Source organism: Enhydra lutris, unplaced genomic scaffold (assembly GCF_002288905.1).
Source record: "Enhydra lutris kenyoni isolate GAN:26980312 unplaced genomic scaffold, ASM228890v2 scaffoldscaffold30, whole genome shotgun sequence".
Classification (NCBI taxonomy): Eukaryota; Metazoa; Chordata; class Mammalia; order Carnivora; family Mustelidae; genus Enhydra; species Enhydra lutris.
Window position 1 is genome coordinate 21046572 of NW_019154114.1, and position 26067 is coordinate 21072638.

Genomic DNA, 26067 nt, shown 5'->3' on the forward strand with positions numbered 1-26067 from the left:
CCCAGCCACGACACCACCGAGTCTCGCTGGGACACCACAACCATTCTCTGGGGAACCCTTCCCAAGTCCAAGTGCGGACAGGAAATGACTTACAGGGCTGCTGCCCGCCATTGAGGAGCTGCTCCACAGAGAAGGAAGGGTCCAGAGACCACCAAACACGGAGCACCCGCTCAGCGCCAGGGACAGGCGTCCTCCCAGCTAGGAGGGAGCGTGGCTCAAGTCTCTGCAGGAACAGACACGAGGGGAGAATCCCGGAGGCACAGCTGGCCTCTGACTCCGCAGTGCTCCTCCGAGGTGGCTGCAAATTCTACGGACGGGCGAGCCATAAACCTAACTGGAGACAAGTGCAGCGCTGCGGGTGGGAAGACCGCATCGGAAAGACGTCTGCTCCCCGGCGTGCAGGCTACAAGCAAGAGAAGCCTCATCAAAATCCTGCCGGGATTTTTTAAAAATACCACCTGAAAAACTGATTCTGGAATTCGTATGAAAAAACACACAGCAAAGCAAGGTTTTCAGTAAATGAGCAAAGCCCTCCGGCTCTCAGAACACACCGGACGGCTGCAGGGACGAAGACAGGGAGCGATCCCAGACAAGCACAGACCTGGCCGGCGCAGGCATGGCTCTCCTGGTGGGCACACACGCGTGTGTACACACTCGGGCTTTGTTCTCAGGCACGGACTGTTCCGCCACGTGGTTTTTTGGTACATTTCTCGGTATAAAACGAGAGTATTTCCTTAGAGCACGTTCCTAGAAATGCACTTGGGGCCGAGGCCCATGTAAAGCCGCACGGGGCTGACCGATGCATCGACATCCTGGCTGGGGGGGGTTGTCCTGCTCGTCCGCCTCCCCCCCGCCCCCTGAGCGGCACCTGCCTTCACCCCTGCGCAGCCTCCCCCGGGGCCGCGTGGGGCTCTGGGCTCGCTCCTCTACGGTCTCCGTGGGAATACGCACTCGTGCCCCGTCTCCCTGCCGGTCCCCGCCCTCTGTGTCCTCGTGGCACCATCTCCCCTGCAAAACCAACGGGTCCCATGGTCACGTGAGTCAGCTCTCGTGGCTTCTGGAGCAGTGGGAAACCCTTCTGCAGATCTGCGCGTTCCCCGCCCCACGGAGGGCTGTGGGAAGCCGGGAGGGCAGGAGAGGGGGCGGCTCAGGGAGCACTTCCCTCCTCGTCTCAGAACCACCTCTGGGGCAGGCAGGGCGGGGGCAGGGCTGCAGCCTGCGGGCGGTCAGAGCACCCAGCGTTATAGGAAGGCAGAGCTCAGTGCCCAAGATGATACAGCATGGGAGCCATCGAGGACACGGATGTGGGCAACGGCCATCACATAATGCCTCCTGAACGCCACTTAGGACTTTCTGCTTCTCATCAGCCACTCAGGACAGAAAACAGCTCAACGAAAAATGCGTGAAGCAGCAAAACACAGAAATCCAGCCACTCGTTCAGAAGCTCGTGGCACACAGAATCGGAAGCAGGGCTGGGGACAGAAGCCTCCCTCTCCTGCCTCGCAGGCCGACCTCCTAGTCAGGAGCACACTCCCACACGGCCTGTCGGGCAGCCTGCGCGACGCTCAGCCGCCAGACCCGGGGCCCTTACCGGGAGGAAGGCTGGATGAACTCAGACACGAAGTAAAACAGAGCAGCCCGGCCTGTCCCAGGCCCGCCACTCCCCCCGGACCAGCACGGGTTAAGAACGCCAACGGGAGGCACCGCGCAGTTCCCTGTCGCCTCTAACGCGCTCTGCGACGCGCTTTCCACAAACTCTGGCATCACGGTCACAGAAAGCCTCCAAACCGCGGGCGCCTGTTTCGCAGAGACCACTTCCGACCCAGGACACAAGCCGCGAATGCCATGCCCATGTGCTGGGGCTGACAGCCCGGGGCGCACGGAGGCGAGGGTGGCTGTCCCGGGCTGGCTGGGAGACAGTGGCCACAGCGAGCCCCTCAAAGGGCACATCCCCGAGTGGCCACGTGTCCCTAGTGCCCCGGCTTCCGTGTTCCACCCACAGTACACGCCGCAGAAGCAGGCAGGGCTGAAGGCCACGAGAAAACGCGCACCCCGCGAAGCAGCTGAGGACGGCCCCACCCCCGCCACCAGCCCCAGCCCCAGCCCCGCGGAGCCCGCCAAGGGGGCCGCATTCTCTCGTGGAGCTGAGCACTGCCCCTCACCCAGCCAAGAATTATGGACAAAAAGCTACTCAAACTGATAAAAAGGTGAAGAAAATATGGTGAATCAATTCCCCAAAGACGGACAGACGAGCGTTAAGTTAACAACCGAGCCGGCACGAGGAACACGGGCGGGCACCCTGGGCCCGAAAACGCTTTAAACTGAGGACAAATAACCAGTTTCCACATGTGCCCGACAAAACCACTTTTGATACGAACGTGACTGAACCCTGTGCCCGCCGAGGCGATGAACATCTCCCAGAGCAAGCGAGGGGACCAGAAAGGACATCAGTCCTCGGCCGCGCTCACAAGGCTCCCCAGTTCCCACTTCGGTACGATGAACTCGAACCCCGTGGCGGCTTCGCTGAGCCGGGGCCACACGCGCTCTCCTCGCACACAGCAGCCTCCACCGAGCTACCAGCCCAGGCCCGGAGCCGGTCAGAGCCGGCCTGCACAGCCCATCAGCAGCCTCCTCACACCACTCGCCACAGCCTCTGGGGAGTGGGGTTCCCTTCCCATCCAAGTCCCAGGCCCCGAAAAGGGTGCTGCCCCGTGACTGAACTCTGCGATCCAGCCGCCTGCTCCGGCACGCAAGGGAGCTCTGGCCCGAGGCTACCACAGCAAAGCCAGGGCCCGGAGATTGCGCTGTGCATGGCCCCAGCCACGGGGCACATGACCCCCGACACCGAAGAATAAAGCCAACGCACCCTACTTCCCATCTGTCGTCCCGCGGTTGTTCTGCCGACGTGCAACTCTGACCGGCGGTGAACGTGCAGTCCAGATGCGACAAACCCATCGTCAATGTCCCCGACGGGGCAGAAACCCAACACCAACGACCGTGGAGCCTGGTTTGCTGAAGAGCAGCAAGGACGCTCTCTCCCCGTCCTTCCTCCCCTCATCCGAGCTCCGCTACGTCTAGGTCCACCAGACCTAAGAAGACTGTCCCTTGTAGTGATGACCACGGTCCACTGCCAGCAAGCAGACACCCAGTGCTGCCTCCAAGGCGATCCACAGATGTCCCGGGAGGGGGACTGCGTGCCAGACGCTGCCGTAGGTGCCCCGGAGGGCAGACAGGAGAGCAAGCAGGGATACCGCGCTGTCCCAGCGAGCCCAGCAACGCCTTCAACAAAGTCAGGCGGTCAGGGAGCTATCGCCGGGCCGGGCTTCTCCGAGAACGGCTCACGGAAAAGGCGAGCTCTTGCCTGCCTTCAGGTACCAGCGGGACTGGCCGCTCGCGGCTCTGCAGTCATGCTGCTCGGAACCCCGGAACTCCTAGGGCTGGAGCCGCATCACCGTGAGCGCAGGACGCCGGCGCAGGACCGGAGCCAGGCCCAGAGGTCGAGCTCGCCACCCAGCACCTCACCTCACTTGCTCCCAGGTCTTGGCAGCTAAGTGCAGCACCCACAGGTCCTTGTAGTGGAAGAACCGCTCTCCGTCGGGGGAAGCAAACTCCCCTCCAAATGCCCACAGCTGTCCTCCGCCCTGAGGAAGCACCACCGCCTGGCAGAAGAGAGAGAGAGGTCAGGGCCGCTGTGCAGCTCTCAGCTGGGTCCGCGTCCCCAGGACGGCCCAGAGCACCACACCCGGTGGCCGCAGCCAACCCCCGTGCTCAGTGATCCTCTTCCCCGGTCTGAGGGAGGAAGCCTCAGAAACCCCGCATTCGGCAGATCCTCCGCAGTGCCACACCCACCTCCCGTCCGGGAATTCCTAGGAGGCAAAAGGGACGCAGGCAAGCCCAGGTCCCGTTCAAGCGGACCCAGCGGCGCCAGATGCTCGCAAGGGCCCTACCCTGAGCGGACAGAGTACCTTCTCCCTCTCAAATACGGATGCTAAAGCTGCTGGGCCGTGCGCGTTAACCCCTTCCCCAGCCGTGTGGCACGAGCATCTACAGCCCCACCGACAAACCGAACCCGCGCGGGACGCCCACCGCTTACCGACACGTACCTCTAAGGGACAGACACACAACAGCAAAGGCAAGCGAAAGCGGGGACAACGGTGCCCTTGGGGCCGCACATCCCAGAGGCTCGGCAGCCGCACAGCCAAGGGCCCGGGAGAGGACGGAGCGAGGGGAGCAAGTGTGACACGACGCAAGAAGACTGACGACGGCGTATTTCAAACCGTCACTGGGCTGGGGCGTCTGGGCGGCTCCGTCGGGGAAGCGTCTGCCTGCGGCTAGAGTTGAGGTCCCGGGGTCCTGGGATGGAGCCCCGCACTGGGCTCCCTGCTTCTCCCTCTCCCCACTTCTGCTCCTTCTCTCTCTCTCTCCCCCACCTGCTTTCTCTCAAATAAATAAATAAAATCTTAAAAAAAAAAAAAAAAGCGTGGTTGGGCTTAGCAGAGTATCAAAGCTCTCAGAGCAGTGGTCCCCGGGCACATCTCATACACCCACGTGCCCAGCTGAGGGGAGAGCAGAGTGAGGACGCGAACTCCAGGGCTCAGGTCACTCACATGCCCGAGGTCACCACCTCAACGACATCGAGGAATACCCAGCACCCCGAAATAGCAGCAGGAAAGCACACGCTCGGCCACGGCAGACCGGGACCACCGTCCTGGGCCCCCCCACAAGAGCGGAAAAAGCGAGGCAAATCCTGTAATTAGAAAGCACGTGTCAAAGCAAGTCCACGCCTTCGGGTTTTCCAGAAAAGGGACTCGACCGTGGAAGGGCATGTGCTCCAGGTAGCTAAACGAAGAGCGAACACCGCCCCTGGAAAACGACCCGTACAGACGCAAACGCACACCAGTTCGGAGGGTTAAAGGCGGTCTCTGGACGACGTGGTCCAGGGCTCTCGAGCTCTGGGCTGGCTGTGCGCGAGGGAGCGGGCCGCGCTCTGAACACAAGCTCCGGCGCAGACGGACTCGCGCTGCAAGTGACCCCAGAAGCCGGAGCCCAGAAGCCCAGAACCCGCGCCCCCTTCTCGCCCGGGGGACACCCTGCCCCCACAGCCGCGCCCCACCTCAGAACGCCTGGCCTCTCTGCGAGTTTGCTGCAGGCCACGTGCCATCGACCACGACCGCCTGAACCCGCGACAGCCACCCCCGTGGCCGCCCAGTGACGGGGAGTCCTGCCCCCCTGAGCTCTAGTCCGATGACGCTCCACCGGAGAGGCGGCACGGTTCCAAGGACCGTGGCGACCCGGCAGACTGCAGGGTGCGGTGCGCCGGTCTGCAAACAGTGTGGCTGAGGGGACGACTTCCCAGAAGCAGGCTGTGCACACACCCTGCAAACCTGGGCTGTGGCAGAGCGGAGGCCGGGCCGGTCTCCTGCCATCACCAACCACGGGCACTCGGCCACAAAGTCGACACCACAGGAGCATCCGTCACACCAGGGGGGCTCTCTGGCCCGGGAGCTCCAAAGCAGGGGCCACCGTGGCAGGCCATGCGGCAAGGGGGGACTAGGTCCGGAAAGAAAGCGCTCACTGGCCGGGTCGGGCGGTGGCTCCCAGCAGGCTCTGTCCCCGGGCACCCACGGAGCACCCCAGAGCTCCTGCGGCAGCGCCCTGAGCCACTCCAGGACGCAGCAGAGCCGTGGCCCTGTCACCAAGCCACTGTGGCCCTGCACTAACTGGGGAGTCCTGCGGACGTAGTTAGGGCGACACAGCACCCGTCTCCACACAGAGGACCACCGTGTGAAGAGACAAGCCCGCTTCCTCACACTCTGAAACACCAGTGCATGTGCGGGGAAGACACTGACCGTTTCCAATCATTAGAGCAGACGTCCTGATCCGCTGAGGCCCAAATCTGACAATTTTCGGAGTTAGTGGGGTTAGCGGGCCCGTGAGGCTGCACATCACAACAGCGCCTCGAGCTTCCACATTACAGACAGTGCACACCCCGCGGGGCTGACGGCGGGGCCAGCCAACAGGAAGTACAGATGTGCAGGAACGTGTGTCTGTTTTTTTAAAGATTTTCTTTATTTGAGAGAAAGAGAGAGAGCGCACGCGCACACACGTGGTGTGGGCACAAGCCGGGACGATGGAGAGGCAGACTCCCCGCGGAGCAGGGAGCCCGACGCAGGACTCGATTTCAGGACCCGGGATCATGACCTGAGCTCAAGGCAGACGCTTCACCAACCGAGCCACCAGCTGTCCCCAAGTCAGGTGTTTAGACAAGAGATGCAAAAATGGACAATGGACTTACTCAACTTTTTAATTCTTTTCATTTTTTCATAACGTATCTTTATTACTTATATAGTAAGTTTTTTTAATCTACTTTTTAAAAGATCTATTTGACACCGATATGCGGAGTCTGAGAAAGAGACAGAGGGTCACAGGGGAAGGGAGGGAAAATGAAACAAGGGGAAACTGGAGAGGGAGACCAACCATGAGTCACTCTTGGTCTCAGGACACAAAGTGAGGGCTGCTGGAGGGGAGGGGGTGGGAGGGATGGGGGAGGGACTTTGGGGAGCGTGTGTGCTATCGGGAGCGCCGTGAGCTGTGTAAGACTGGTGAATCACAGACCTGTACCCCTGAAACAAGTATACATGGTGTGTTGATAAATAAATCATCTGCTTGAGAAAGCATCTGTGCACATGGGGCAGAGGGAAAAAATCCCAAGCAGACCCCACCAAGGGCAGAGCCCAATGAGGGGCTCAATCCCACAACCCCAAGGATCATGACCTGTGCCAAAATCAAGAGTCAGACACTTAACCGACTGAGCCAGCCAGGCGCCTCACTTTTTTCTGCCATTTTGGAAAGAAAAAGAAGTCAAAGTCCGGGCAAGTAGAGCTCAGTCTTTCACGCCGTGTCCCCACTCACCCGCGACGGCAGGCCCAGCCCAGTGGGAACCCTGGAGGCTGCACAGAGGCAGGCTCACGGTCCGTGACCTCGGAGTCACATTTAAGCCGTTCCTCGAAGACTGTGGGCACCACGAGGAGAGCTCGCACACGGCCAAGAGCAGGCTACGGCTCTAACCACCCAGGTGTTAAACCCGCCCTTCTAACCCGACGGACCACCGTGCAGCGGGGCAGTCCCACTTCCCCCACGCCATCCGCAAGGGAAGCACTGGACCATCCACGAAGCAGCTGTAACCAGGCGACAGGAGGGGCAGGCTGTGCTCCCAAGAGTCTGCGATCAGGCAGGACGAGCACGTCGACTCTGGGGGCGCTTTCTGCCCCTGCTGCAGGGAAAGCAGCCCACCAGGACAGGTGGTCTTCCTGAGCCGAGGAGACAAAGGTCAGAGTTCAGGGATGCTGAGGGCTGCTGGTCTGCAGGGCAGGGAGCTGGGGAGAGAGCACGCTGTGAATCCACACGGGGACCCCACTGGGGCCTTCCAACCCAAGCAGCACAGCTGCAGGGCCAGACCGCAGGCGGCCGGGCAGCCGCAAAGCTGAACGCCTGCAAACAGCCTGAGCTTACCAGGGGCTCGGGGCCCAGCAAGTTCCAACCAGACAGAGCGAAACATGTCACTGAACACCAGGGCATTCAGTGGAGACCCCGGAAAGGCCACAGCCTGGAGCTAGGCCAGCCAGACGGAAAGCCTCAAAAGATCACGGCGATCTGCGGGTGACAGAACCACGGGCCAGGACCGACCTCGTCCTTCACTGACAGGAGGACAAAACCCAGACAGCCAGCGGGTAGCGTGCGCCCATCTACCCAGCTGCTGCCGCGCGCCAAGAGCACCCTCTGGCGTCCGACCAGTAGCTGACCACACATTCCTAGGAGGAAAACGGAACCCGTTAGAAGAAAAGTCAGAGCAGAAAGAGGCCCGGAAGCGAGATGAGAGAATGAGTACCCGAGGACGCAGAGCAGTTACAAATATGCCCAAGGATTTAAAGGAAAAACGAACAGAACAAACAGACATGGGAAAGGTCATCAAAACCAAACACCCTCTCGGTGAAAAACACCATTTGTGAAACGAAAACTGCTCAAGTTCACGGCACATCCACTGGGAAGGGCAAGAACCACGACCCAAAATGAAGCCAAACAGAAAAAGGCTGCCAGAGGCACAGACTGACTGACCGCCAGGAGCGGGAAGCAGCCTAACGCACACCTCACCGGACCCCCAGAGCGCCACGAGGGACCTCCAAACCCAGCTGTTAAAACGCCAACAGCAAAGAGAAAATCATTTAAGCAGACTTAGAGGAGGAAACAGACACATTAGCTACGGGAGAGCAAAGACAAAAATGACCAGTAACCTCTCGCTGGAGCGATGGAAGCCAGAAAACGGAACATCTCTCTGGGCTCTCGGCCTAGAGTTCTGTATCTAGCACGCATATCGTGTAAAACCAAAGTAAAACAAAGACATTTCCACTCAGAAATAAAGCTGAAGGGCGCCTGGGTAGCTCAGTGGGTTAAAGCCTCTGCCTTCAGCTCAGGTCATGATCTCAGGGTCCTGAGATCGAGCCCCATATCGGGCTCTCTGCTCAGTGGGGAGCCTGCTTCCCTTCCTCTCTCTCTGCCTGCCTCTCTACCCACTTGTGATCTCTCTCTGTCAAATAAATAAAATCTTAAAAAAAGAAAAACGCATAAACATTTAGACAAATGTGTAAATTAAGAGAAACAAATCAGTGAGATTCCTTTAGTCACACAAACCTTCCCCACCTTTTAAGGATGATTTCAAAATGACTACATGAGAAGTACTAAGCAAATCACTTTCCTACCAACCTCAAACCAGACCCAGCCTTCAAAGACTAGAACCTAACACAACCCCAGTCATCCTAAAAAATGAGGAAATTCAAGTCAAAGAAAAGAAGCAAAGGGCAAGTCCCAGGGTTGCCGCTCATACACGCAGGCCCCGCGCCGCCGGCTCCCACCAGCATGCGCAGCCCCAGAGAGAAGCCCTTCCAGGGCACCAGTTACAGACAAAGCAAGGTCAATTCTACATCTGCACTTCCTGCTGAACTACTTTTTTTTTAGGTTCTTAAGAAAAAAGATAATAAAGAAAATCTCCCTTCGCTTGCCACCCCTAAAGATGAAGAAAATGGGTTTTAGGGCAAACTAAATTCATCTTCCTTTTTTCCCTCTTCTGGGAAAGAAAAAAAGTCTGTGCAGTGCCGTCGGGAGGTGCTCCGGCGCGTTACTGATGCTGCTGAGACCGAACCATCCTAACAGGGTTTTCTACGGGCGACCCGAGGGCACGCCTGCACCGAAGTGCACAGCAAGGAAGTCACACGACGGCACAGATACACCCTCAGCCAGGCGTGCTCACAAGTCCCGTCGTTTCAAATAACCTGCCGCACTCGCACATTCTCATCGATGGTGAGGAAGAACAACCCACAGGTCTGTATCAAAGCAACCAGGGAAAAATGAAAACAGAAAAGTTTCTTGGCTACGGAAAGAGTAAGGAGCGAAGTGGCTCGTTCGGGAGTTCGCGACAGGATCTTACAATTCCTGCCCAGAAGTTTCCGTCTCATCAAGTCAAATTTCCAATCTCTTTCTGTTTCGTAACTGTTGAGTGAGTGACAGGGAAACTGCTTCGGAAAGGGGTCTAATCCAGGTCACGATCTGTGCCACATCTCCCCAAGAATGGATTCTCGTGAGGGTCACTGCCAGTTAGAGCTGTTCGCAGAATAAACACGCCGTACTCTAAAATGTCCCGCAGCAGAAGAAAAAAATGCATTTCCCAGAAGACAGCCATAAAATGCACATTCACGTCAAAACATAACACAGGGGCGCCTGGGTGGCTCAGTGGGTTAAAGCCTCTGCCTTTGGCTCAGGTCGTGATCCCAGAGTCCTGGGATCGAGCCCCGCATCGGGCTCTCTGCTCCGCGAGGAGCCTGCCTCCTCCCCTCTCTTTCTCTGCCTGCCTCTCTGCCTACTTGTGATCTCTCTCTCTGTGTCAAGTAAAAAAAAAAATCTAAAAAAAAAAAAAAAAAAAAGAACAAAACATAACACAAAAATAGTATGTTCAGTACCCAGTAAGGAGATCTTCCAGAGTTTACGTTTTGCAAAGAAGTCTAGCACTAACGAAATGACCTCCTGTGACAGCCTAAGATACGGAGTCCTCTCACGGAAGACATTGAGGCAGAGGCTGGACCGCCGGGCAGCTCCTCAGGACAGGCCTGGCCGGCTGGCGCGCACATACACACAGCGGCCCGGAGGGAACTGCTGAAGCCGTCGCCCGGGCCTCACGAAGACGAAGCCGGGCCGCTGACGGGCGGACAGCACGGCACCCTGCTCCGGGCGCAAGGCGAGGCCGGCCTTGCCTGCACCGCGCTCTGACCTGTCCCATGAGGCATGCTTACTGCTGCATTACCTGGAAGGGAGTCGTGTCGGGAAAACCCCGAGTTCCCCACTCTCCCACCTCCAAATGCCAAAAACAAGCCCGTCAGAACCCAAAGGATCAGACTCCGAAGGGACGTTACAGCAGCTTCGGCTTCGTGAAAGCGCGAGTCCGAAAAACGCACGACGCCCTCAGGATCAGAGAAACACGAGACACAGGACATCATCATCAGGAAAGGCAGATTGTTCTTTTCTGTCGCCGCATCCCAGCCCCAGAAGGGCGCCTCGCAGGTGAAAGACGCCTCCTGCTTCCTGTGGGAGCCAGCCGGGACCCCCGCAGTGCCCGCTCACCCGGTCGGGGACGCGGCCACTACTCACACGGAGGCCGGCCCTTTCTGAGCTCCAGGGGCCAACGTGACTTCGGCCGTCTCAGGAGAAAGGCTTCCCGTGTATTAACCTCTCTCCAGAAATTACCTGCTGCTCACTAGCGCGCTAGGCTGACGTTTTAACCGTCTCTGTCTGCTACTTTAGGCGAGAACACCTGTGTTTTGTGTGCGTTTCAGCTACGACTTTGGCAGAAACCAGCCGGGGACCAAGAAGACATGATCTCACGACCGCCACCTCCCTGCCACCTGTCCCCGCAGTTCTCAGTGGCCCCTCCTGCTGGCGGTGACAGCCTCACGGTCTAGGCGCAGCCGTGTGAATGCGCCCTCCCCTCCTCCAGGGAACGGGGTGCTGAGGAGTGAGCCACTGAAGCCTGCACACGTCCGGCCACACACCCAGCAGCACCACAGCCCTTTCCTACCTCTCGCTGGGCTGTGTTCCCACAGAAAAGTCACACAGGGTCTCCAATTACACACTGAAGTCAACCTCACCCTGCAGAACTCCAGAACCCAGGAGAAGAGAAAGAAGAGTGTGTGTGCGGCCTTCCTCTCCCCACACTCCCTGCCACAGTGAAAAAGAAGACAAAGAGCGTGGCCTCTGACATCACACCGAACGAGTCTGTAAGAAGGAAGGTTCTAGGTCTCGGAATTCAATGTTGTAGAACTCGGACTGTAATGACCTTCAGGCCAAAGACTTTACAACCAATTTTCTGTTTCCTGTGGCTCTACTTCATTGGGAAATTCGGAGAAAACAGCAAACCAAGCTTAACTACAAAGACATTATTTAGTCCCAGACTAGCAAAGTCCTCCTCAGGCACGCACATGAATCAGAGCCTGCCCAGCACTCCGGCCAAGTCACTGCATTTAAAAATTGCGAAGGCTTTTACACTGATTCTTCAAGAATGCCGTTAATAACTGTGGTTAAAACAGCTAAGAAAACAAACGCAAAAGAAGCCCGAGCCCACATCACGGGATGCGGGCCAGAGTGGGACTGCCCCATCAGAATTTGAGCGGTCTGCGGGTTCAGGAAACCACGGAGGTACGTGGGAGGGCTGGGGACATGGAGAGACCACGGCTGGGACGGGACAGGACTCGTCCTCAGCCTGGAGGCCTGGGGCAGATCACGCGTTCTCAAGAACTGAGGGTCTCTGGCAAACGGATCAAACGTCAACATCCATGACCTAGGGGTGCCTGGGGGGCTCAGTCAGTTAAGCATCTGCCTTTGCCTTAGGTCATGACCCCAGGGTTCTGGGATCAAGTCCTGCTTTAGGCTCCCTGCTCAGCGGGGGGCCTGCTTCTCGCTCCGCCTACCACTCCCCCACCTGTGCTCTCTCTCTCTGCCAAATAAATAAAAGCTTCAAAAGAAAAAAAAATGCATTCCTTATTAAAACCCAAGCTTACTAAGACCTGACAGCTAAACCCGCAAGCACACCCTTCTTTTCCACAAGACGGACCCGTCCAAACGCCTACAGGTCTCGGGTGCAGCTCAGGTGGCCAAGTCCTCCTCTCAGAACCGGTTTCAGACCCGCGGGTGCCCGTGAACAGAGAACCCGAGAAAGGACCCCCACGTGCTGTGAGGGATGCTTCCCTCGCACCATGGCAGGCTTGCACAACCTTCTCTCTCCAGGCTGAAAACACATCACTCATTCAAATTATTCTCTGCCCCCTGACACTGGTCCAAGTCCGGGCTTAGGACAGTAACAGGAAAGACCAAGGGCCCTTGCTCGTGGAGTTACAGAACCGGACAGCAGCAGCTCTGGCAGAGCTCCCGGGGTGAGCAGAAGCCAGTGACAACAAGCCGACGTCAGCCGCTTCGTGATCTCTGGTTACGATTCGCTCCTCAGCAACGATGTCGGAACACTCGGCTTCTCCCGAGGAACTCCTCTCTCTGGCCACCAGGTCTGGGGCCCGCGGGAGCCTCTCACTCCGACAGAGGACGGGTGTTCTGCCGTGTGGCTGCGGCGTGCTGGGCACCACACGAGGCAGACCGACCAGGCCTCTTTCCCGAGCTCTTCGGCCGCCTGGAGAAGGTGCTCAATGCCGTCTCATAAGTGAACACGCCGAAGAGCAGAAGCTTCTCGACGCGTCCAAACGGTGACAGCAAGCACACCCGCGTGTCAGTCCCCACCCTTCCGAACCAGGCCGCGTGTCGTCCGCCAACCCCACGAGCACAAAACACAAGGCTCCCAGGGAAAGAAGAAGGCGGAGCGTCAGTGCGGACACATACCTGGTGCGCACAGCGTCTTGGAGGTGGGTTGGGGATGTCCACTCGGGTCCAGGCGTCCTTCCTGATGTTATAGGTGTACAGGTCATTATACATAAACGTCTGCGAAGGAAGAGGGACTCCGTGTCATCTGTGAAGCCTCCAACCAAGCGACAGTAAGTGGAAAGTGGGACCTCAATCACCAGCTTTCCCCAGGAAACGCATTTCCTAAAGCCACGTAAATCCCACCAGTGCGGGAAGCCTGCGGCTGGGCCCCTTGGGTCCCTGGGATAATGACAGTTATGCCCAGTAGCACCTACGGTACCCAGATCCTTTGCTGCCCGGCAAGTCGCCTCTCAGAGTCCAGCCGGTTCTTAAAGGCATGCGAGTTCGGAGCGGACGCGGGCAGGAGGAGTCGGGCTCACTGGGATCCTCGCGCAGAGGAAGCCCACCCGCGCTTTCCTAAGGCTTCACACGCGATTCTGAAACGCAGGCCTGTCTGGCCCGCTCGGAAATGAAGCTGAGCTCTTCACTCTACCGCACTCTCCTCCACTTTCCCAAACAACTCTGAGCCCCATCACGAGCTCACGAATCATCAACCCAAAGGGGCAGCAGAGCAGAGACTTGGAAGCTCGCGGAAGGAGCCTGGTGGCCTCTCAAGGACAAGGTCACGTGTCAGTCCTGCAGGCTCAGGACAGTGGGACCAGTGCAAATTTGCTATCACCACTTTAAACTAATTTTACTCAAAATGAGACCCGCGAAAATTTGAGGAGGAAAGAAAAAAAATATAATATATACTTTACTTTTTGGCCATTGAAATATTCACCTCCGAAAAGGATTAACTCGTCTTTCTCGGGATGAGCAGAGAGGGAGGCGTGTAACCTGCGAGAGACAGAGGCAGCGGTTCACCACACAATCCGGCCCCGAGTGCCCAGCCCAGAGCCGCCTCCCTCCCGCCAGAGGCCGCATCACCTCCCCAGACTTCTGTGAAAGACAAGCCTGGCAACGGGAATGGAAACTAAGGCCCCCATCCCTTAAAATCAACCTCGCGGCCACAGTACGAGGGGGCCCCCCCGAGCTGGGTGACTCACACAGCTTTTGGGTAAAAACCATCAAGCAGTGAGGAGTCCAGGTGCCCCTAACGTACGTGCCACGTTTCCCACAGCTGACCCGTTTCACGGGCCCGTCCCCTTAAGTCACAATCAAAACTGTTCGACAGGGCGCCTCAGTGGCTCAGTTGTTAAGCGTCTGCCTTCAGCTCGGGTCACGATCTCAGGGTTGTGAGATCGAGCCCTGTGCTCCATGTGGAGTCTGCTTGAGATTCTCTCTCTCCCCTCCGCCCCTTCCCCTGCTCATGCTCTCTCTCCCTAAAATAAATAAATCTTTTTTTTTTTTTTTTTTTAAGATTTTATTTGCTTATGACAGAGAGAGACCACAAGAGAGGGAACACAAGCACAGGGGACTGGAGAGGGAGAAGCAGGCTTCCCGCTGAGCAGGGAGTCCCATGTGGGGCTCGATCCCAGCACTCTGGGATCATGACCTGGGCTGAAGGCAGACGCCTCATGACTGAGCCATCCAGGCGCCCCGATAAATCTTTAAAAAAGGGGGGTGGGGACTATGCTGTGGAAAGCAGTCTGACAGTTAAAAACACAGAATTAGCACACGACCCAGCAATTCCACTCCTGGGTACACGCAGAGAACCCTGCGAACGTGGACCGGAGCAGAAGCCTGCACGCCGACGTTCAGTACAGCGTGCCTGTCCGTCTGTCAACACATGGACGTGGTACATCCGTATAGCGGAACACTACTCAGTCTTAAAAAGGAACAGAGTTCAGGGCACCTGGGTGGCTCAGTTGGTTGAGCAGCTGCCTTCGGCTCAGGTCATGATCCCGGCGTCCTGGGATCGAGTCCCGCATCGGGCTCCTTGCTCATCGGGGAGCCTGCTTCTCCCTCTCCCTCTGCCTGCCATTCTGTCTGCCTGTGCTTGCTCTCTCTCCCTCTCTCTCTCTGACAAATAAATAAATAAAATCTTTAAAAAAAAAAAAAAAAAAAAAAGGAACAGAGTTCAGATTCACGCTACGACAGCATGAACCTTGAGGACGTTGCGCTAAGGGAAAGAAGCCAGACACAAAAGGAGGGCCGTTGTGTGATCCCACTTCTATCAGAAACTGGGACGTCAGGGCTCTCGGGGTCCGAGAGGAGGCGTGTGGGGAGAGACATCCCTGGGTCCAGAGCATCGTGACTGTAAGGAATCCCAGTGACTGCACAGTTAAAAACGGATGAGATGGAAAATTCTATGTTAGATATATTTTACCACAATTTTTTTTTAATTTCAAAAGAAAACCATCTGTTTCCTAAAGGTATTTAACCCCAAATCTTTTTTCCCTTAACACGTATTAAAATTTTCTACGTAAAATTAACAAGCACAGCTGGGAAACCATAACCCAAGTGAGGGCCACAGCGGCCACAGGGTGCCCGCAGGGTCCCTGCCCCCCACAGCAGGCCACGCCCACCCCTTCAGCCCTGCACCTGCCCCTCTGCTGCACCTGGTCTACAGCCCTTGCTTCCCCACTCAACTCCATTGCCGCCAATACGCAGGGACACGTGCACTCACAAAACCCAGCAAGTTTACGGTTTTTCCTAGAACGTGATGGAGGAGGAGGAGGGACGTTACCACGCTGACTGACTGAAAAGTCTCACTTTATCCCAGCTCCATCACAAACAATTCCCGGCTGACAGGGAAGCACCAAGGTTCCTAATTATATCCTAACACTAAACCTGGCTTTTTAGGCACATTACCTCAGGAACAGTTTTTAATGGTCAGCAAAAGGCGGGGGGTTGGGAGCCGATTCACATTCAGAATGGCTTCCCTCGGGGGTGCCGTAGGCATGAAGCCTCCACCATTTCTCGGACTCACTCGCCTTTGCCACTCCGAGGACGGCGTGCGTCGACCACGTGGTAAGTGCTGTGTGGCCCTGGGGTAAGAAGCCAGACACCGGAAGAGTGCGCCCCGCTCCCTGATGCTGCTCTTAGATGAAGACAGGGACATCACACAACTCGGGGCGCTGCTGGACAGGGGGAGACTAACCCCAGAGGCACAGCCGGCGGCCCCTCCTGATGTGCTGGACCCCGGGCCTCTGCTCGGGCTGGTGGCAGCTCCAGTAAGATTCATCTCATTTCTTTTTTCTTTTTGAAGATCGTATTTATTTACTTCAGAGAGAGAGTGAGTTAGAGAGAGCACGAGAGAGTAGAAGGTCAGAGGGAGAAGCAGACTCCCCACGGAGCTGGGCACCCGATGCAGGGCTTGATCCTCCAGGATCACGACCTGAGCCGAAGGCAGTCGCTTAACCAACGGAGCCACCCAGGCGCCCCAAGATTAATCTCATTTCTGACAACAATACTAGTGAGATTAATTTTTATTCTGAGAGAAAGGAAGCAAATCATTTTTCAACCAAACCAAACAGTCTCGTGTGCTTGTGAAGTTAACGTTTTTCCCCTTCTCTGAAGAACATGGCATCTCTTCTAGGGTTGTTTGGCCTTTCCCAATTCCTGACTCAATGCGTTCCGGGTTTTCCCTGCTAGCGCGTCAGCAGCAAATACAAGAATTACAGGCCCCAAGTCCACCTGTAACAGAGCTGCAGCTCAGAAGCCAGCAGGACAAGAACTGACACCAAAGAGTAAGAAAGAGGAAAACCAAAGCTCATTCTGGCTCATTCCAAGTATGTGAAATCCTGCAGAAGACTCTCGAGTTCTCCACATAATTTATAAATTCATTTGGGGGCGCCTGGGTGGCTCCATGGGTCGAGCCTCTGCCTTCGGCCCAGGTCATGATCTCAGGGTCCTGGGATCGAGCCCCACATCGGGCTCTCTGCTCAGCGGGAAGCCTGCTTCCTCCTCTCTCTCTGCCTGCCTCTCTGCCTACTTGTGATCTCTGTCTGTCAAATAAATAAATGAAGTCTTTAAAAAAAAAAAAAAAAGACAAAGATGCCGATTTTCTCCACTGCTATTCAACATAGTATTAGAAGTTCTAGACACAGCAATCAGGCAAGAAAAAGAGAGGGGATCTAACCAAAAAAAGGGGTGTCTGGGTGGCTCAGTGGGTTAAAGCCTCTGCCTTCGGCTCAGGTCATGATCCCAGGGTCCTGGGATCGAGCCCCGCATCGGGCTCTGCTCCGCGGGGAGCCTGCTTCTCTCTCTCCGCCTGCCTCTCCGCCTGCTTGTGATCTCTGTCTGTCAAATAAATAAATAAAATCTTTTAAAAAAATTCATTTGAAATGGCTGGTACACGCTTATGTTTGAAAATCACACCTGTTGTTACGAACAAACAGCAACAAGAGACTATGCCTGTGACACTTCTGCAACGTTTCAAGAACCTAAGAGCTCGCTGGGGCAACGCTCCCGTGCGTGACTCTGACCAGCTGGACAGCTCTCTAGTGGCACTCCCTGCAGAGCAGCCGAGGGGGGACCCCGTTTCTGTGTTTCCTGTGACAAAAGAGCTGAAAAGCCTTACTCCCATTCTTCAGGAGGAAAGTGAAAAACCGTGTTATGGGAACTTGTCTGGAATGGGAACAGGTTTAATGAAGAAAACATTCCACGTGCCTGGTTATTTATGGGAAACACAGTCCCAGGGTGCCTGGAGGGGCTCAGTCATTAAGCGGCTGCCTTCAGCTCAGGTCACGATCCCAGGGTCCTGGGATCGAGCCCCGTGTTGTCAGGCTGCCCGCTGGGTGGTTCTGCCTCCCCCACTCCCCCTGCTTGTGTTCCCTCTCTTGCTGTGTGTCTGTCAAATAAATAGATAAGATCTTTAAAAAAATAAAGAAAACACGGTGCCAATTTAAAGTGATTTTCCAATATAGGCAAGAAATCTGTCAGCTGCTCGAAGAGTCCTGCCGACGTACCTTGGTGAAGGTGGGGGGCACGGGGTCTCCACGATCTGAGTCTTTGCGGCGTCCAGGGTCTGGAAATGGGCGATCAGAGCTTCGAGGTCTTCCTGTAGACAGACAAACAGTCCCACTTAAGACATGGTTTTAAACTCGCGCCAACCTGCCCGCCCCGTCTGACCCGCCCAGGGTCCAGTCACATCCGGAAATGAGAACACGTGCCCCCATATCAGGGACACGGACTCTGACACCTGCAAAAACACTCAGAGCTTGACCCTACGGGCAACTGTCTCGGAAGCACACAGAGAGGCACACACACTGCATGTACCACCTCATTCCAAACCCTCAGAGTCCCCGCCAAGGGCCTCCCCTTCAGACAAGCCCTCCCCGACTTCTGCCAGCACCTTCTCACACGGCCACGCCTGGCCACCCCGCCGCACGCGGCGTCTGAGAGCCCCCTGCTCACTCACCCACTCTGCCCCCGCCTCCCTCCCACCAAGTGATAAAAGGCAATCTGCAAGCAAGACGTCTACCGAGAACCGCGCCTGCACGGCGAGCGCCGCAGCCGCTGCCGAGCTGGGTCCGAAGGGCTCCGTTCCTACAGCTGCCGGAGCAGACTTAGAAGGGAGGACGCCAATCTACCTGCCCGGCAGGACGGCACCGAAACCCGGCCTTCCTACGCCCAGTCGAGTCCCACCCTGCATCTGCCGGTGGTCACACACGCGGGCGAGTGTGACCCGTGCATCATGGGGAAGCTCCCTTCCATCCTCATGCTCTTCTTCAACGCGCTCTCCTCCCCTCGCTCATGCAGGCATCTACGTGTCCCCGCCTCCTCCTTCCCTGCTTCTCTCTCCCTCCAACCCCCAGCCTTCATGCCCCAGTTCCAGCTTCCACAATGTCCTTCCTGAACCTAAAACCCATCCTGCCCACTTCATCTCCCACCCCACCTCCTGGCTCCAAGTGCACAGGCTGCCTCAGTTCCTTTCATCAAAACGCCACGTTCCTGGGGCGCCTGGGTGGCTTAAAGCCTCTGCCTTCGGCTCAGGTCATGATCCCAGGATGCTGGGATCGAGCCCCGTATCGGGCTCTCTGCTCGGCAGGGAGCCTGTTCCTCCTCTCTCTCTCTCTCTCTGCCTGAGTCTTGCCTACTTGTGATCTCTGTCTGTCAAATAAATAAATAAATAAAATCTTAAAAAAAAAAAAAAAACCGCCACGTTCCTCAGCCTTAACACCCGCTGCAGCCCTCCGCCTCCCCTGTGTGTACCCCTGAACCCAAGGAAGCACCCACTTTCTGGGACAGAGGGCGCCTTACTCTCACGCATTTCCTTATACTCTTACGGTACGTAAACACACCCCAAAGTGACATGTATGAATTATCGTTTCACACGTTTCAACTTCACGTCACCAGCATCAGAGTGCGAACTCGCCTGCAACCTGCTACGTGGCTCGATGCTGCGGAATGAAGTCGGACGCCCCGACTGCATTCCTGTTCACTGTGGCAGAGGTACCGCGCCAGCCCAGCTTCTCCACTCATCCTGCTGCTGCTGAACATCTGGGGCAAATCCAATGGTTTGTTTTCACAAACACTACCGTGGTCATTTTTGTGAAATGTCTTTGTGTAGCTGGAAGTTTCTCCAAGGTAAGCCTTCAAGTGCGTAACTGCTTCGTGGCAGCTCACTTTTCTCGATAGAGACAAACTAGGGTCCAAAGGGGCTCTGCCAATTTTCGCCCTCACGGCGGTCTTCAGAAGCACCCACTATCCCGCCACGTCTATGTGAGCAGATGCCTGAAGGCCTCCTACCAACCACCACATCCCCTGTGCAAAACCGGTGCCGTGGGCCGGCAGGGCAAACTGCTGACCCACTGGGACGTTACGGAGAGCTGGCTGAAGGGACTGCCCGTCGGGAGTCACGTTACTCCAGAGCACCTGGCCCAGTGTCCTTCATAGAGCACCTTCAACACACGCAGCGTAGAAGCGGGAGGAATGTGTGTGAGACCCAAGTGAAGTTGTCACCAGGTTCACATGAGTTCTGCGGGAGGCAGAACTCCCAGCTGTCCCCAAGATGCTCCCCTCAGGCCCCAGCCAGGAAATGATGGGACGCACACTCGTGATGAGATTATGTATGTAACACAACTGACTTTAAGAAAGGGAGAAGATCCTCTGTGGGCCTGACCTAACCAGATGACCAGCGATTTTCAAGATCTGTTCTGAGGACGGACGAAGGCACCATGCAAAGTCCCATGGCCCCAGACCTGACAGGCTCTCTCTGTCCACAGGGGAGCCACTGTCATCCCCCAAGTACGGGGCTCCGCAGAGAGACGGGAACAGGAGCGAAAAGCATCCACCAGTCACAGCACTTGCTTTGTGCCAAGCAGTGTTATAAAGGTGCCCCACATGCGGTGCCTGGGTGGCTCAGCGGGTGAAGCCTCTGCCTTCGGCTCAGGTCATGGTCCCAGGGTCCTGGGATCGAGCCCCGCATCGGGCTCTCTGCTCAGCGGGGAGCCTGCTTCCTCCTCTCTCTCTGCCTGCCTCTCTGCCTGCTTGTGATCTCTCTGTCCAATACATAAATAAATAATCTCTAAAGGTGCCCCACAACCTAACTATCTTCCGTGCCACGACCCCATGCAGGCCCGTGCGGTGCCCCGTGGGACACTGAGACGCGTAGGTTGCACCGACAGTCATGCTCCTCCGAGGCTTTCCAGCCAGCTGCGGCGGAGAGGAGGTACAAACCCATGCCTGGGGCTGCAGGGCCCGTGCAGGCGACCGGCGAGGAACCGTCCGCCAAAAGCGGCGGAGGCCGAAGGAAAAGCCGATCCCGTTATTCCACAGACGGGGAGACGCAGACAGGAGCGGCTCTGAAGAAGGGGCAGCGCGGAGTCGGAGCTGGGACCCAGGGACACCTGGTCGCACGGCCGCTGGGCGCCGCGTCCCCGCTGACTCGCCGCTGAGTCCCGCCGTCAGCCCGCGCGCCCCAGCTGCCGCGCCAGCTCGCGGTGCGGACCGAAGCCCGGGCCGTCGGAAAGCACCGCCACAGGGAGCGGGGCGCGGGGAGCTGAGCTCAGCCCGGCCCCTCCGCAGACCCGGCCGGGGCAGGACGCCGAGACCGGGAGAGACGGAAAGGAGACGGCGCGGGAGAGACGCTGCGGCGGTCGCGGCACCTGGCGGCACGCGCCCTCGGAAGCCCGCGGCTCCGGCTGCAGTGCGGCTCGCCCACCCCCTCTCGAGGGATGGGGAAGGAGGCCCGGAGACTGCGACCCTCGCCGCAGACCGCGCGGCGCCTCCCGGCCGACGGAGCCCGACGGGACCCGGGACCCCGGCGGCGGGCGGCTGGCGCACGGAGCCTGGCAGCCGGCCCCGCTCACCCCCGCTCACCTCCTCCTTCCGCGAGCGCTTCGACACCTTCTTCTCCATTTTGGCGGCGGTCTTCTCGGCCCCGCGGCCTTTCTTCTCCTTCTTGCCCTTCTTGCCCATCGCGCCGGTCCGCGGTGGTACCGGGACTCTCCGAGCGGCGGGCAGCGCAGCGCGGCGCGCCGGAAATACGCGCTCGCCGGGCCGGCGCGCGGAACGCGTCACTTCCGCCCCGCGCGCGCGCCCTCTTCTGGCCGGCGAGTGCGCACTCACGTGGCCGCGGGCGGTGGAGATCCCGGAAGGGAAACGCCGAAGCGCGGCGCAGAGGCTGGAAGCGCGGTCACCGGAAGGGCCGGCCGCCGGGGCCCCACGGGGGAGGGCGCCGGCCGCCGCGAAGTCCCCCGCGCTCCGGGCTCACCCCCGCGGGCCCCGAGGCGGACGGCCGTCCCGGCCTCCTGCGGCCCCCCCGGACGGCGCCCGCCCCTCGCCCGCGGAACTCGCCGCGCCCCGCCTGCGCGTCCGGGACGCCGGCTCCTCCGCCGCGGCCCGCGGAACGACCGTGCTCTCCGGGCTGTTCCGGAGCCCCGCGCCGTGCAGGGAGCGCGGGAGGCGCGGCGGGGCCCGGCCGCCTGCAGGAGCCTCGAGCGCGCGGGCGGAGGACGCGCGGGCGCCGGGGAGCAGCCGCGGGGTGTCGCGGTCGCCGTCTCCTGCCCGCGCGGCGTGGCCCTGGGAGCGCCCCGGCCTCGGGGCGCCCTCGCTAGGGTCGTGGTCCGGGTCCGGGGGTCGAGCCCGCGTCGGGCTCTCTGCTGGGACGGGGAGCTGCGTCCCCCTGCCGGCGTGTGATCCGTCTGTCCGACGCGTCAGTGAGACTCAGGAAGGAGCGCGCCCGACCCTCTTCTGCTTTCCTGAGATTGAGCACCCTGGAGGCGACACGCTCGCGGCCGAGTGGCCCTTGCGTCGCGGAGCGTTTGTGGGACATTCGTTCCCGCGGGGCTCCAGGGGGCTGAGGAGGGGAGCGCGGTCGCTCTTGGAACTCAGGAGCGTCCGGTAGATGCAGGGTTAATGCTTTGTCACCCGAAAGCGTCGCGAAGCGAGTTGAAGCTCCCGGTGGGGTTCGGTGGTTAACGGGAGGTTGAAGCTCTCGTTACCCGGAGAGAAGCCGGAACACTTGAAAGGAGACCAGAATCCGGAAATAGTAAGATTAACTACGTGGTCCTATTTCAGAGAAATCGCGTTTTTGAAACTTTGATGGGTTATCGTAACAACGAAGAGATCGTGAACTGTTACAGTGTAGCTTTTCCTGCGGTCAGGCGCCCTCTGCGGCCTTCGAGCCAGGACCCAGGAGAGAAGAAATGCCGAACCCGGGCGCGGGCCGCAAATAATCCGTGTGCCTGGGAGATTCTCCCACGTGTGGAATGGATGGTGCGGTTATTTGCCTGTTTCCCATCCGGAAAAATGAGTGTTTACCAGCCTTCCTCCTGCACAGCATTCTTGGAAGAATCAAGCAAAATAACAAAAAAAGCTTAGAAAAGTTTAGCAAAATACAAATTTAGGAGATTCCTGTGCTGTGAAGTCATGAATTTGAGCGGCCGAGAGCAGGACAGGTAAGGTAACAATGTCAACTTCCGCACGAACATTGTATCGGAACACAAACCCGCCACTGGCTTCCAGGAGCGTCCTTCTAACAAGACAGATAAACGTCAGATACATGTGATGTCGCCCCTCAGATGCTTTTTGAAACAAAGCAAGGAATGAGGAGGGACTGAGGAAGGAAGGGAATAAGGGAAATCAAACCATTGTTTCACACATTCATCTAGCGATCCGGACATCCAAGGGGAAAAACCCAGTGTCGTTGCCACATTGAATGCTTTGCTTTGAATGCCACATTGAATGTTGCTTTGAATGCAAAATTCTCTCCTCTTTGGAGTTAAAATGTGGTGTTTAATTTCCAAATGTTTGGGGACCTTTTTGTTATTTTTTAATATTTATTTCACTTACCTGAGATCTCTGAGAGTTTAGTGCTCTCGCTCTCCCTCTAAATGCTGCTTCAGGTGCATCTTACAAATTTTAATATGCTCTGTTTTGATTTTTCATTCTGTTCAAGATACTTCCTAATTTCCCTTTTGAATTCTTCTCATATCCCCGAGTTACTTAGAAATGTGCTCTTTCGTTTCCAGATATTTGGAGATTTTCCGAAGATCTTTCTGAAAAGTTTTTGTTTTTCCTCTTAACTGCTTATACGATTTTATCTTCAATCTTATTGCCTGTAGTTTCATTAAGGTGCATTTGGATGTTAATTTCTTTTTATTTATCGTGTTTGGGGTTCAGTAGGCTTCGTGAAGCTAGGGATGGCTCTCTCGTTTTCAGAGAATGCAGTTCTTTCACTGCTCTTCTCCTGGAGCTCTAATTAACTACATGACATCCCTTCTCAGTCTCTCTTCCAGGTCTCTTCACCAATTTTCCCCATTTTCCATTTGTTTGTCTCTGTGCTGCATTCTGGATAATTCTTTCTGCTTTACATACTAGTCCGTAGGCTCTTTGCCCAGCTCCATCCAATGTCTTTCTGACAGCCCAGGTAGTGAGAATTTAGGCTGAAAGTCCAAGGAAGTGCTGGGATATAGTTCCAGTACCCCAGGATCTTTCATTCTCACCCTGCTCAGCACCAAGGTGATGTCCTTGTGGCCCCAAGTACCAGAGGGCGGTGTTGCTTCTGCTCTACTCTCGCCTTCAGACGCAGCCCTTAGGGCCTGAGCTTCATCGGAGATCCTCTTACCCTTCTAGATCCCACCTGGGCAGCCTTGGACTTGATGACATTTTTTCTTACCCTTTGAGGCTGTCAAAACCAAAGTCAAACATGGCAACCCTTGCTCATGCCTGGAAGCAAAAGCCATTCACAGAACCTAGTTTCTACCCAGTTTTTTTGTTGTTCTTTCTGTTGGGTTCCAATTTGGTGGCGCTCTACTTGTTAGCTCTGAAGTGTCTTTAAGAAACTCATTACAACTGATCCAGCATTTTTAGTCGCTTTGAATGGGAAGGTTGGTTCACATAACCCGGTCTCCCGTGTTACAGCCTTGCTTCCTTTTTTTAAATGGTACTTTTCAGTATGTAATTAACACATACTGATTTTTGAAATTTGGAAAACACAGGTCTAAGAAGGAAACTTCAAAGTCGCCCACGGGCTTCCCTCCCACATGCAACCACTCTCTGCATCTGTGGACTTTCCTATTGACTGATGGCCAGCAAGGGTCTTCGTTGTCTTTCCCTCACCTGCTTAGCTCTTGTGTGGGAGACCTCCTTCACTCTTGCTTCTCTTGCTTTTCCCGTGTCTTCTTTATCCCTGGATCTCAGAGCATCACATGAAGATCTAGAACGGTCCGTAAGTCGTTAGATGTAGACACCGGGGAGAAGGAAACACGGAAACCTGGACGATAGCACAGGAAATGGAACAGAAGACGGCAGTCACGCTGGCTATGGTCATTGCAAGCACGGAAGCAACTTTAACATCACAGGGGCAGCGAGGGGTCGGCGAGCAGGCCCGTGCATGTCACCCACGTGAGCCTGTAAGTCCCATCCATTCCGTGGTGAGTGTGTCCCATCAGCCTACCCAGACACAGCCCAGAGTCAGCTTTCCTGAACACAGTGGTCAGAGACAGCAGACAAGAGAAAATACAGTCAGAGAAAACAGTGCCAATCTGTCCCTAGTGATATATTTGATTTTAAGAAGGTAAAACTCCTTTGCCAAATAGTTGGAGACACTGGTGATTCCTAAAGGAACTTGATTTTTTTTAAATCCCAGTAAAAAAAATAAAAATAAAATCATGGTAATATCACTACGCTGAGCGTCTGGCCCTTGAATCCAGGAACCAGCTGTTTGCAAACTCACTCACCTCGTAGGCAACGACTTATACCAAGGGCTGCTCGTGGTATCCCCTTACATTCCAGCTGCCTGGCTATTAAGTTCAGTCACACCCACTAAAACCTCCTTGCTCTCAAGAAGGGCTTTTTCTGTCGTTGTTCATCCACATGGCTCTGATCTCAGGCCATCTGGCAGAGGCAGGTGTTCACCCTTTACGGAAGCATGGTTGTGAAAACTGCATTCTGGGCACGGAGCTCACCACATCCTCCTTCCCTTGTCCACACTAGTGAATGATGCAATTCATAGAAAACATGTGCGATTAAAGAAAGGCCTTCTCCGTCAGAGACTCTGAGGACTGGTCTGTCCTAAGATGTGCCCCGTGACGACCGGCGAACTGGTGTCATCTTGCCCAGTTTCTCAATGACACGCCAGGAATAACAGTCAGAGTATCTGATTTCCAGGTAAGTCAGGGTTTTCCCACTATCGCGCTTCCTCCAATGGTCCTGAGAATTCACTAGAAACCCACTGTGTTAGAATCACCCACACGCTGTAGCTCTCTTCCCCTAGATTTAATCTCCCTTCTGCCTTGCCTTGTTCACTTTCCTATCCCCAGATGGCAAGGTCACACTCTTTGTTAAATGTTCACAAACTGAGTAAACGGTGAATGCATAAAGTCCCCTCGTGACGGACAAGGGCTGCGGAAAGCGTTGTCCAGCTCGGGCAGACGAGGGGAGGATTTCAAACGTTCTAGAATAGCAAGCCGCACTAGACACAGATCATCTGTTCCCGAAGAATAAGAAGGGCCCATGTTGGGAACTCGGGTGAGGTGTGGGTGGGGATTTAGGAAGGTGCAGCAGAGGAACATAGGGTCACTGAATGAATTCACAGTTGCTAGAATGAGAGAGAAGCCCACAAAAACCCTGTTGAGTTTTGAGTAAAATGCAAATCCCATCTTCCCCGTGAATGGACTTTGCGTGAGACTTGATGGTTTCCAACCTTTATTTCCATCCCTTGCCAGCTCTGCCGTCAGCTCTCTGAACCAGGCCTCTCATTTCCCTTCCTTCCTTTCTACCCCCCCC

The 26067-nt window shown here is 56.4% G+C and overlaps 1 protein-coding gene across 7 annotated transcripts in view; it reads right to left on the bottom strand.

The window, feature by feature from the left end:
• Positions 1-24502, bottom strand: part of LOC111152878 (kelch domain containing 4) — a 48589-nt gene extending 24087 nt beyond the window's left edge. Inside the window, exons 1-5 of one of the 7 annotated variants that reach the window (XM_022511592.1) lie at positions 24400-24502; positions 17802-17893; positions 13707-13785; positions 12928-13026; positions 3523-3659 (exon numbers count right to left, since the gene is read on the bottom strand). In XM_022511592.1, the coding sequence (XP_022367300.1) occupies positions 3523-3659; positions 12928-13020 (230 nt within the window). In that variant the 5' untranslated portion in view covers positions 13021-13026; positions 13707-13785; positions 17802-17893; positions 24400-24502. Of the gene's footprint in view, positions 1-3522; positions 3660-12927; positions 13027-13701; positions 13788-17801; positions 17894-21156; positions 21256-24399 lie in introns of those variants that run through there. The other 6 variants (XM_022511586.1, XM_022511587.1, XM_022511588.1 and 3 more) reach the window with 6 other exon arrangements.
• Positions 24503-26067: the final 1565 nt, after the last annotated feature.